Source organism: Eulemur rufifrons, chromosome 28 (genome assembly GCF_041146395.1).
Source record: "Eulemur rufifrons isolate Redbay chromosome 28, OSU_ERuf_1, whole genome shotgun sequence".
NCBI lineage: Eukaryota > Metazoa > Chordata > Mammalia > Primates > Lemuridae > Eulemur > Eulemur rufifrons.
The window spans coordinates 54,423,717-54,436,266 of NC_091010.1; the positions used below are offsets into that span (position 1 = coordinate 54,423,717).

General features: G+C 34.9%; 1 protein-coding gene across 3 annotated transcripts in view; it reads left to right on the forward strand.

Annotated features, from left to right (window-relative positions):
• MXI1 (MAX interactor 1, dimerization protein) overlaps window positions 1-12,550 on the forward strand; it is a 75,995-nt gene that overhangs the window by 27,453 nt on the left and 35,992 nt on the right. For 2 of the 3 annotated variants that reach the window (XM_069460060.1, XM_069460061.1), the window contains exon 3: window positions 10,440-10,469. The exons of the other annotated variant lie outside the window; for it this stretch is intronic. In XM_069460060.1, the coding sequence (XP_069316161.1) occupies window positions 10,440-10,469 (30 nt within the window). The remainder of the gene's footprint in view (window positions 1-10,439; window positions 10,470-12,550) is intronic. 3 annotated transcript variants of the gene reach the window in all.

Consider the following 12,550-nt stretch of genomic DNA (forward strand, 5'->3'; position numbering starts at 1 on the left):
TCTGTATACTCTTGTGTATTCTTCCATTTAGTATAATGTCTTGAGGTTCATTCATGTTCAGTATCAGTAGTTCAGTCCTTTTTATTGCTGAGTAATATTCCACTGTATGGCTCTATCATAATTTTTTATCCATTCATTGGTTTGTAGACATTTAGGTTGCTTATTATTTTTTAGCTATGACAAAGATGTTATGAACTGTCATGAACAGGTCTTTTTGTGGATGTGTTTTCATTTCTCTTAGGTAAGTACCTAAAGCGTAATTGCTGGTTAAGTGTATATATAACTTTATAAAGAAATTGTCAAACTGGTTTACATGGTGGCCATACTATTTTACATTCTTTAAAAAAAAAAAAAATATATATATATATATATATTTATTTATTTTTTAGAGACAGGGCATTACGCTGTCACCCAGGGTAGAGTGCAGTGACTCACTGTAATCTTAAACTCATGAACTCAAGCAACCCTCCTGTCTCGGCCTCCGTGCCACCTCACCAGGTTAATTTTTACATTTTTTGTAGAAATCGGGTCTTGCTCTATTGCCTAGGCTGGTCTCGAACTCCTGGCCTCAAGCAGTCTTCCTGCCTTTGCCTCCCAGAGTGCTGGGATTACATGTGTGAACCACCACACTTGGCCTCATTTTACTTTCTGACTAGCAGTTGGTGAGACATATCCTGGATAGCATTGGATATTGTCAGTCTTCTTAATTTTAGCTATTCTAATAAGTATGTCATAGTATCTCACTGTGTTTTAATTTGCATTTTCCTGATGTGACTAATGACCCTGAGCATCTTTTTATGTACTTGTTTGCTACTGATACATCTTTTTTGGTAGAGTGTCTGTTCAAATCTTTTGCCTATTTTCTTTTTTTTTTTTACTGAGTTGTTATTGAGTTGTAAGAGTTCTTTGTAAATTCTTGATACAAGTCTTTATTACATATGTGTTTTGTAAATATTTTTCTCCTCATTAGTTTGCCTTTGTCATTTTCTTAACTGTCTTTTGAATAGCAAAGGTTTTTGTTTTGATGAATTCCAGTTTATCATGTTTGTTTTTTATGGTTCATGCGTCTATGTCTTAGGAAATCTTTGCATAATTCAAGATCACAAAAATTTTCTCTCATGTTTTCTTCTAATAGTTTTATAGTATTAGGTTTTACATTTAGATTGAAAATTGATTTAGAGTTAATTTTTGTAGAGAGTGTGAAATAAGGGTTGAAGTTAATTTTTTTTTGCCGATGAACATCCAGTTGTTCCAGCACTATTTGTTGAAAAGTATATATACTTTCTACATTAAATTTCCTTGACACCTTTGTAAAAAATCAGTTAGCCACAGATGTGTGAGTCTATTTCTGGATTCTCTGTTCTGTTCCCTTGATCTAAATATTCATCCTTACTCTAATACCATACTGTCGTAATTACTGTAGTTTTTCTAATAAGTCATGAAATCAGGTAGTGAATGTCTTCCAACTTGGTCCTTCTTTTTCAAAAGTTCCTTTGGTTATTCTAGGTCTTTTGCATTTTTACATAAATTTTAGAATCAGCTTGTCAATTGCTACAACAAAGCCTATTGTAATTTTGATTGGGATTGCATTGGATCTATACATTAATTTAGGAAGACTTGACACATCTTAACTATTGAATCTTTTAATTCATGAACATGGTATGTTTCTGTAATTATTTAGGGGTTTTGAATTTTCAGCAAAATCTTGTGGGTTTTTAGAGTGTGGGTCATGCACATACTTTGTTCAATTTATCCTTTAGTGTTCTTTGATGCTACTGTAAATGGCAGTTGAATTTGGCATGTTTATCTTATAAACTGACTTTGCTAAACTCACTCCAGTAATTTGTATATACCTTAGGATGTTCCAAATAGACAATAATGATGTTTGCAAATAAAGACCTTCTTTACTTCTTCCTTCCCATTCTGTATGATATTTATTTTTCTTATATTATTTCACTGGCTGGGACCTCTAACCTGTAGTACAGTGCTGAATAGAAGTGCTGAGAGTGGACATCCTTGCCTTTGTGTACTGATCTTGGAAAAAAAAAATCTATTCTTTTACCATGGAGTATGATAACTGTAGTTTTTCCTAGATAGCTTTTAGGTTGAGGAAATTCCTTTCTTTCCTAATTTGCTAAGAGTTTTTATCATGAATAGTTGCTAAATTTTATCAAGTGCTTTTTCCACATCTGTTGAGATAATACTGTGGATTTTCTTTTTTATTCTGTTAATATGGAGGATTACATTGATTTTTTTATATCAAAATATTAAGGGGGTACAAATGTTTTTGTTACATGGATACCTTTTATAATGCTTAAGATGGAGCTTTTAGTGTGCCCATTACCAGAATAGTGTTCATTGTACCCAATAGCTAGGTTTTTAACCCCTCCTTTCACATTGATTGATTTTTGAAGCTCAAATCAACCTTGCATTACTGGAATAAACCCACTTGGTCATGTTGTATTTTGTACTACTGCTATACTGATGCTAACAACCCACAGTTAACACAGACTCTACAGGTTTAATAGTTTAGTTTCTAACATGTCTGTCCTTACCACAAATGCCAGCCACAGTGTAAGAGTCCTCAGGCCCCCCTCACTTCTGACCAACTGGCTATAAATTCAGAGGTTCCCACATCCCCCTAAGGTTGAATAATTCACTAGAACTACTTGTAGAACTCAGGAAAGTGCTGTACTTATGTTTTTTTATAAATGATACAGATCAGGACCAGCCAAATGAAGAGACACATAGGGTGAGGTCTGGGAGGGTCCTGGACATGGAGCGTCTGTACTCTCTCTCCATGGAATCAGGATGCATTACCCTTCTAGCACATCACTATGTTCACCAACCAGGAAGCTTACCCGAGTGTCAGCTTCCGGAGTTTTTACTGGGATATTATTACACAGGTAGGAATCATTGAATCATTGGCCATAAAATTGTCAGCCACTAGCACCTCTTCACTTCTAGAGGTTGGGCCAGTCTCAGTGACTCAAAGCCCAACCCTCTAATCACATGGTTGGTCTTTCTGGCATGACCAACGCCCACTCTAGGCCATGTTAGCATAAACTTAACATTTGGTCCAAGGGCCCACCATGAATAACTAAGACACTCCTAACTACTTGGGAAATTCCAAGGTTTCAGAAGCTCTTTCCCAGGAACTAGGATATTTTCTATATGTTGTTGGGTTTGATTTGGTAATACTTTGTTAAGAATTTTTGTATCTGTGTTTATCAGAGATTAGTCTACTTTTTTGTTTGTTTTTCCATATAATTTCTTTGTCAGGTTTTGGTATCAGGCTAATACTGGCCTCATAAAATGAGTTGGGAGTGTTCCCTCTTCTTCTGTTTTTGGAAAGATTTTTGTAGGATTGGTTTTATTCCTTAAATGCTTGGTAAAATTTGTTAATGAAGACTTATGGGTTTTGAGGTATTTTTGTGGGAAGGTTTTTTTGTTTTGTTATTTTTTTTTTTTTTTGAGACAGAGTTTCACGCTGTTCCCCAGGCTAGAGTGCCATGGCATCAGCCTAGCTCAAACTCCTGGGCTCAAGTGATCCTTCTGCCTCATGCCTCCCAAATAGCTGGGACTATAGGCATGTGCCACCATGCCTGGCTAGTTTTTTGTATATATTTTAGTTGTCCAGCTAATTTCTTTCTATTTTTAGTAGAGACGGGGTCTCGCTCTTGCTCAGGCTGGTCTCAAACTCCTGAGCTCAAACGATCCACCCACCTTGGCCTCCCAGCGTGCTAGGATTATAGGTGTGAGCCACCGTGCCTGGCCTGTGGGAAGGTTTTTTAAGAATTACGAATTCACTTTCTTTAATAGACGCAAGGCTATTCATAGTTTCTTTTTCTTCTTTAGTCAGTTTTGGTAATGTGTATCTTTCAAGAAATTTGTCCGTATCATCTAAGTCATCGCATTTAGATGATATGGATAAATATTGGCATAAAGTTGTTCATAATATTCTCATCCTTTTGATATGTGTAGGATCTGTAGCGATGCATAATACAGTCTTTAATTACTAATACTGTTTTTTTTCTGTTATATTTTTTGTTTTTTTCATCAGCCTTAGAAGTAGTCTATCAATGTTATTGATTTTTTTTTTTAAATAAAGTCACTGTTCAGTTTCATTAATATTCACTGTTGTTTCCCTTTTTCTGTTTTTAAAATTTGTATCCTTGGTTTTGTTACTTTTTTCCTATAGAGTTTCTGAACCTCAATACTAATGACATTTTGAGTTAAATAAATCTGTTTTGTGCATATAGGATGTTTGGCAGCATCCTTGGCATCTCCTTACAGAATGCTAGTAGCTTCGCCTAGAAGTGATAACCAAAAATGTCTTCAGACATTGCCAAATGTTTCTTGGTGGGCACTTTGCCCACAGTTGAGAACCATTGCTCAACAACTTCAGTTTTGTTTGTTCCTTTTTCTAGCTTCTTAAGGTAGAATCTCAGATCAATGATTTTTGACCCTCCACCCCCAAACATAAGAACTTCAATTTAAACACTTTTCTCTAAGCACTGCTGTAGCCATAGCTAACGAATTTTTTTATGTTGTGTTTATCATTCATTTGAAAATAGTTTCTAACTTATTTGTGATTTGTTCTTTGACTTATGATGACATTATTTCCTTCCTCTTTTGGGGTTAAGCTCCTCTTTTTCTAGCTTCTTAAGGAGAAAGACTATTGATTTTTGACCCCTTTTTCTCTAGTATAAGTATTTAAAGCTAAACATTTCTCTCTAAGGATGCTTTAGCTACATCCAGTAAATTTTGATGTGTTGTGTTTTTATTCAGTTCAGAATATTTTCTCATTTCTCTGCAATAATGTTCTTTGATTTGTGGTTTATGTTCCAAATATTGGAATTTTTCTAATTATCTTACTGTTATTGACTTCTAATTTAATTCCATTGTGGTTAGAGAACTTACTGTTGTGATTTAATTACTTTTAAATTTATTAAAAGCTATTCTTTGCAAAGTGCATATCTTAGAGGTATTTATGTAGTATGTCATAAAATTTGTCAGAAACTTAAGTCAGGGTGTTTGCCATATTTGAAGTATGAATTGATTTCGCATAATTCAGTTTATATTTTTTTGTTTATTGAAGTAAAATGTACATACAAAAAAGTATACAAATCCTGTGTACGGCTTAATGAATTTTCACAAAAGTGAAGAAATAGAATATCATAAACTCTTCTCAGAAGCCTCTCTCCTCTTTTCCAGTCACTGTCACCCCCTCCCTGAGGTAACCGCTATTCTAACTTTTTATACCATAAATCAGTTTTGCCAGTTTTGACCTTTTATGAATGGAGTTATGCAGTATTTACTCTTTTGTATGCATCTGGCTTTTTTCATTCAACATTATGTTGAAATTATGGAGATGAATCCATGTTTTTGCATGATAGTTTGGTATATATTATTTTGGTATATGCCTATGAGTAGAAATGCTGAGTCATAAGGTATGTGTATATTCAACTTTGATATGTGCATTTTAAGGAAAAAGATTGTTGATTGTAGTTACTGTCATATATCCTTTTTGGATACTTTTTATGGGCTTAGTTATTGTGGTGGTTATGTTTTTGTCACTGTTAAGGTAGAAGCAATACGTTTATTATGAGGTATTTTTCCTAAAACTTTGTAGTATTCCAAATTTTACCGTCTTTAATGTTTTTTTTTTAAATGAGGTGTACCTTTTGATGGAAACAAATGTACAAAACTACCATTTCGAAAGACTAATAATAAATATAAATAGAAGTTTTACTGTTGTAATTCTAGTAGATTTCTTTCTCAATCTCTTTTAGGTATATACTTGAAAGACCACTGCTGTACTATAGCTGAAATTTTTCTTTTTTTCTTGTGCTTTGAGTATATTGTAAGCTTTAGGATACCAGTTAGAAGATATTCATTTAGCTTCATAGAATGTGTTCCTTTCATTGTGTGGAGGACAGCATCCGTGAGACACTTTAGGATTAGAAACTAACTGAAATGAAAATGTCAACCAATTGGAGGTTGGCTCATTAATTCAGCAAAGATAGGGTCTTTTCTTTAGAAGAAAGTATTAATTCTAAGAATGGTGGCTTTTATTTTCCTTCCACAGCAGCACTACTCTTGACCCAAACTGTACCATTTTGTGCAGTTTCAATTCTATGCTTCATTTCATTGACGGCCACCAAACTACACCCTAAAGAATTAGAAGTTATGTGTTAGACCTATGTTGTAGTCAATGAAAAGTCACATATGTGGTTGAGATAATGACTCCCATTCAAATAGGGAATACATTAGGATGTCTCTCTTAAGGGGATGTTATTTGTGAAAAAGATTACCTGTGATTCAATGATAAATTGATAGAAAAGTCTTTCTCTCTGTCCTTGGAAGTTGTTAGGCATTCAGAATAAGGATGTCTGAAAGGAAGTCAGTTCATTAGTGTTTGCTCTCAGAGGTGCATTTTATTTGGAGAAGTAAAGTGGGCTAACCAGATGGATTATTCAGAACATCTCAACCTTACAGGGAGTTTATCATAATTGAATATTTCAATGGTGCCTTATTGGAAGGGCTTAGTTGGACTCAAAGGCTCAGAGAAGCAAAGGGGTTGTTTCTGAGTGTGCGATATGTTCAATTACTTGTTTATTGCCAGCACTGTTTGGATTATTATTTTCTCTGTATACATATATAATTAGGCATCTTTCTCTCTGTCATAGTCCTAAACCCTGTATTGTCCTCATAGCTGACTAAATGATGTGGCTTCAGTCACCTGTCTTTTCTTTCATTTTCTCTTTTCAGCATTATGGTTGGTTGTTTGCTTGTTCATTTCCAGACTAATTTTTTTTTTTTTGAGACAGAGTCTCGCTCTGTTGCCCTGGGTGGAGTACCGTGGCATCATCATAGCTCACTGCAACCTCCAGCTCCTGAGCTTAAGTGATCCTCTTGCCTCAGCCTTTCAGAGTGCTAGGATTACAGGTGTGAGCCACTGTGCTCAGGCTACTTCCAGGCTAATTCTAAGTGTTAGTGAGAACCTATCAAGTTGTTGTCCCATGTAGTATACTTAATAATGTTCTGGGTAGTATATTTTTAGTCTTGTAAAAAATAGTAAAAATACTAGCAGTAGCTAACATTTATTGAATACTTACATGTTAGATGCTTTTTCATATTTTTCTCTAATTCTCTCAGTAATGCAACCAAAGTATAGTGTAATATGCCAGTTTTACAAATGAGGAAACTGAATCAGAGAGGTATTAAATAGTATGTCCTAATGTTACACAGCTAGTGTGAATGACAGAGTTAATATTAAACTCAGGACTTTTTCCCTCTAACGCTATGGGTTTTTAAGCTCTGTATACATTTTTCTGTGATTTTGCTTTGGACTTCACAACTCTGCTTGTTTAGATTTCTTTCACTTGGAATGGCATCTCTTTAGCAGTTCCAGAATCTGTCACTTAAGCCCCAGACGAAATGCTACCTTTTTCTAAAATTTTCCTTATAGCTCCGTTTGGAAGTAAACTCTGCCTCCTTTGAACTCCCACAACACTTTATACCTTTCTTTGTGTATTTATTTTGCCTTGAGTTATGATTACTCCTATACATGTCTTCATTTACCAACTGGAGACTGTCTTTGATTTCCTGTAGCCTAAGAAAGGCTTGAACATTGAAGGTACTCTCAGTGTTTGTTGATTTGACATTCTAGGCAAAAACTCATCAAAATAGGAGTAAACACTATTCATGCATTTAAAAGATTGGAAGAACATGGCAAGATGGTAATGATTAGTATATTTCTGATCATTTTTGTGTCTTGTTATTTGGAAATGTTAAATTTTGCTGGTGGTATAACTAAATGTGGCATGCATTTCCTGGTTTAGTGAGGTTTATATTCTTAGCTATCTGTTTTTTTTTTTTAAAGATAAATAATAAAGAAAAGTCTGTTTGACAGAGATAGGAAGAACCTGCTGTTTTAATTTTGTTCACAGCAGTGGGTCAGATCTTGTTCTTTTGGAGCTAGCTTTGATAATAGACTCAATATAATATTGGAATTCAACAATTGGTTATTGTTGGGTATGTTATCTCTTGCATTTATGGCTATTGGTGGGATTGCCAGACTGTTTAGAATAAGTTTATGGTAAACAGTCTGCTCTTCTCTAAATATAATGTGTCCCTTTATTACTTACTCTAGTATTTTATATGTGCATTGTCTTTTGTTTTTGTTATCCTTAGTTTTCAGTAAGACAATTAAACTAAAACTTGTTCAACCAAGAGGGGGTGGGAAATCTCATTATTGATTACCCATTTAAATTTTGAATAATACTTTTTCTTTTAAATCTCTTAAAATATGCCTTTTCTCTCCTCTAACTTACTGATTTACTTTAACACTTTATTCAAACAAAAAAAATTTAACAATCAAAACTTCTAATAAATACTTATATGGTGATAGAGGTTTTATTGTCATTTATTTATTGAGTTTTGAGCTGAGTCTCTGTTAAAATACAAGTTCTGTGTTTTCATAGTTTCTTCCATCTGAATTGTACATAAATTTGCTGTTAATTTGGCTGAACTCTTGAAACATCCTAAGACTCTTTTTACCTCCTTTGAGGGAGAAGTCCTTTTATTAAGATAATCTCTTTAAAATGAACATCAGTCTTTTTCATCCCATGTCACTTGGATTTTATGGAACTGATAATAAAGCAAGAAATGGACAGGAGACAGTAACTCAAGTCTTTGGCTCTGGAACTAGGATAGTGGGTAAAATTTCTCCAAATTATGAGGCTGGCAAAAATATTCCTATTGTCTAGGTTTGGGAATCTGGTTATTAAATATCCATTGGAATAATATGTCAGGTTAAAGCAAATCAGTGATATAATATTCTGAAGGTATTTGATGTTAACCAGAATATATAAAATGATTAAAGTTTTAGTTCTTGTGACAGAAACTTAAATTCTCCCTTATAAAATTCCTGTTGTTGTAAATGCTAAATTATAGCAAAAGTAATATGTATTCATTCAAGGGAACTAGGATACCCTAGTATCTAGTAGTAGCTAACTTTATGTAGAGTTTATTATATTTTGCTGTTAAGTGATTATAGAAATCATACAAGGCAAGTACTGTTATTTTTCCTATTTCATAGAAGAGGAAAACGAGCTTGGAGAAATGAAGGGACTTTACCAAGGCCACACAGTATTTGAATCTAGTCAGTCTGGACTTAGAGTCTGTGTTCTTAACCTATTTTCAGTATTGCTTCTGACCATGTGGTTAAGAATTTGGAGTTGTAACATAGATCTGGGCTTAAATTATGACTACTGCTTACACTCTCAGGACAAGAGTATGTCTCTTGACCTCTCTGAGCATCAGTATTCTTGTTTATAAAACAAAGGTTGTTTTAGGGATAAAATGATATAATATATGTTAACTGCTTAGCCCACTGTTTAGCAGGCACTGTACTTACTCAGTAGGTGGAAGTATTATAACAAATACTGAAAAGTGGCTGGGCGAGGTGACTCATGCCTGTAATCCTAGCACTTTGGGAGGCCGAGGCAAGCGGATTACCTGAGGCCAGGAGTTTGAGACCAGCCTGAGCAAGAGCGAGACCCTGTAGCTACTAAAAATAGAAAAATTAGCTGGACTTGGTGGCACATGCCTGTAGTTCCAGCTATTAGGGAGGCTGAGGTGGGAGGATCGCTTGAGCTCAGGAGTTTGAGGTTGCAGTGAGCTAATGATGATGCCACGGCACTCTACTCAGGGCAGCAGAGCGAGACTCTATCTCAAAACAAACAAACAAAAAAACCCCAAAAAACCTGAAAAGCAAAACAAAAAATGTCATCAAAAGAAAACAACCATTTCTATATTGTCCAGTCTTGTAAATCTTGTTTCTTGATCTTACTAATGTATCTTCTTTTCTTTATTTATATTCATATATTTTCTTCCTTGCGTAGCTGCTTCTTGTTATTATATATGTCACACAAAAGGCAGGCAGGCTTGGATTTGCGTGTGTCACTTAGCGGTTAAGGCAAGGCTGTTTTAGCGTCTGTGCTAGCCAAAGTTTTTTTTTCTGTGTTTAGGAATGGGTAAGTGGAGATAGAGGAGGACATAGACGTACACATACCTTTTTCTTTTCTTTTTAAACAAAAATGGGATTATGTTTAAGTAAAACTTCTGATATGATGTCTATAGATCAACAAAATGTAGGATGCTAGAAGTAGGCAGGAGCAAATGTACCAGTATTAATTTTAATAAAATAACAATGAACTCCCATTGTTAACTGAAAACACCATATCTGAATGAACAATCCTGATGAATGTAGACTGTTTCCTCTTGATGAGTGAGATCGTCAAAGTGTGACCATATATTGCATTGTTAAATAAATTTACAGAGTGTGGTATAGTAGTAACTAAACTAATCCCCCTTTCTATAACCTTAGCAACAAAGCATGGCTAATGCTCTTTTTTTTTTTTCCTTTTTAGATCTACACACAATGAGCTGGAAAAGAATCGGTGAGTCAGTGATGAGGTGCAGCTTTCAATTATGTTTAGTTAGATGTTCTGAAAATTTGGGTTTTGACCTGGCTTTATCACTCAATAAGCTTGTTTATTGTGTAAGCCATTAATTTTTTGGAACCTTGGTTTCTTAGTCTGTAAAATGAAGAGTGTATGTTCTACCACATAAAAATATTGGGAGGATAACATTTGCTAATAAATATGAAAATGTCTAACATAGTTCCAGGCATATTTTCAATGTTCTGTGTATGATTGTCATTCAACAAACGTTTATTGGGAGCCTACTATGTGCCAGGCTTGTTCTAGAATTCATTCATGAATGATGATTGGAAAGTACCATGATTTCGTAGTACAAGCACCGGCCTCCAGATTGGGACATCTGAGCTTAAGTCCTGCCTGTGTTTGTAAATCAGCTGTGGGGCCTTGGGCAAATCACTGGCCCTCTCTAGGTCTCTGCATAGAGACTAGCCATGTGGGCTAGAACTCCAAGGCCTTTCCATCGTTAAAATAATTCATATAAAAAGCAAACTCATTATTTTACCAGTGAAAACAATGTACTAGTGCATATGTAGTTGTAATTTTATTTTTCAGATTTGTAGCCCTATCATGATTCTGATATGTATGTATTTGCTCCAAAATATGACTTAAACGGTAAACTTATACTATCTAAACGGGAAGAAGTAAATATATTTTTAAAGCTTATTTGAATTTTGAGTTTAGGTATAGCTGCCTTTATTTCTGTCCCTGAAAACAGGTTAAATTGTGATAGGCTTATGGTTTACATATGGTCTTGTTAAAGGATAAGGTTTTTGAAGAGTAGGTAATAAACGTGACAAATGGGAGGGCATTGAATTTTTCTTTCTTTGTAATTATCATTCATTCATTCATTCATGCATTCAACAAATATTTATTAAGCATGAACTATATGTCAGTGCTAGGCAGACAGAATGCTTTACATGGGAAATATAGGAGTGTGTAAAATAGTTTCTGTCCTTGAGGAACTCGGAGTTATGCAGGTAATTAAACTACTGTATAATGTGTAAGTATGGTAATGGAGAAGCAGAGGGTACTAGAGGATACTGAAAGATTATTTTGGAAGGTCACCTGATTCCCCTTTGAAGGGAATCTTGGAAGGCTCTGCAGAGGATGGTGAGTGAGCACTGTATGCCAGGGAAACTACAGGATGGTCAGTATGAGTATAAAAGATTGTAGCATTAAGTAAGCCAGGCCAGATGTTGAAGAGTCTTGTCAATTTTGCTGAAGAGTTTGAACTTTTCCTGAAACTCATAGGGAACAATGGAATGATTTTAAGATGGGTTTTCATGTGATCAGCTTTGTATTTTGGAAAGGTCACTTTGCTTACAATGTGAAGAATTGGTTGGTTGGGACGAGGGATACCAGAGGCATGAAAATCCTTCTGAGGCTATTGCAGTAATCTGGGTATGTGATGATGGTGGCTGTAGAGACAGAATTAGACAAAGAGTATGGAATAGAATCAATAGAAATTGGGTATTAGTTGGCTGTAGATAGTTAAGTTTTAGATGGTATTACCATTTACTGAGAAAAGGAATATAGAACAAGATTGGGAGAGAACATGAGAATCGTAGGAGTAAAATATTCTCTTTCTGATACAGAGATTAGATTTATAACCAACAAACTGGAATTGTCTGCACCAGCTATTTTTCACAAACTGAGATCTCATGATCTTCAGCTTTTTTTTTTTTTTAATAGATTGACTAGCCCAACTGCCTCATTGCAGATGAGTTTAAATGTCATCCTCTTGAAAGGGCTTAGCATAGTCTTTCAGGCAGACTTAGTGGCTTTTACCACTTTGTTTGCACAATGCTCTGTTCATATCTCCTGTTGTAAGACCGATTAGGTAACATTGTAATTATCTGTTCATATGTCTCTTTCTGCCAAATGACTGTGACTGCAAGAATACTTTTTGGTTCAATTTTTTATCCCCAGTGCCTAGCATTTGGTGCATGTACAGTAGATGATGGCTTTAATATTGAATGAAGGATAAAACTGGAGCTCACAGTCCAGTGGTCTAGTCAAAGATTTTGTTAGTTAGTGGC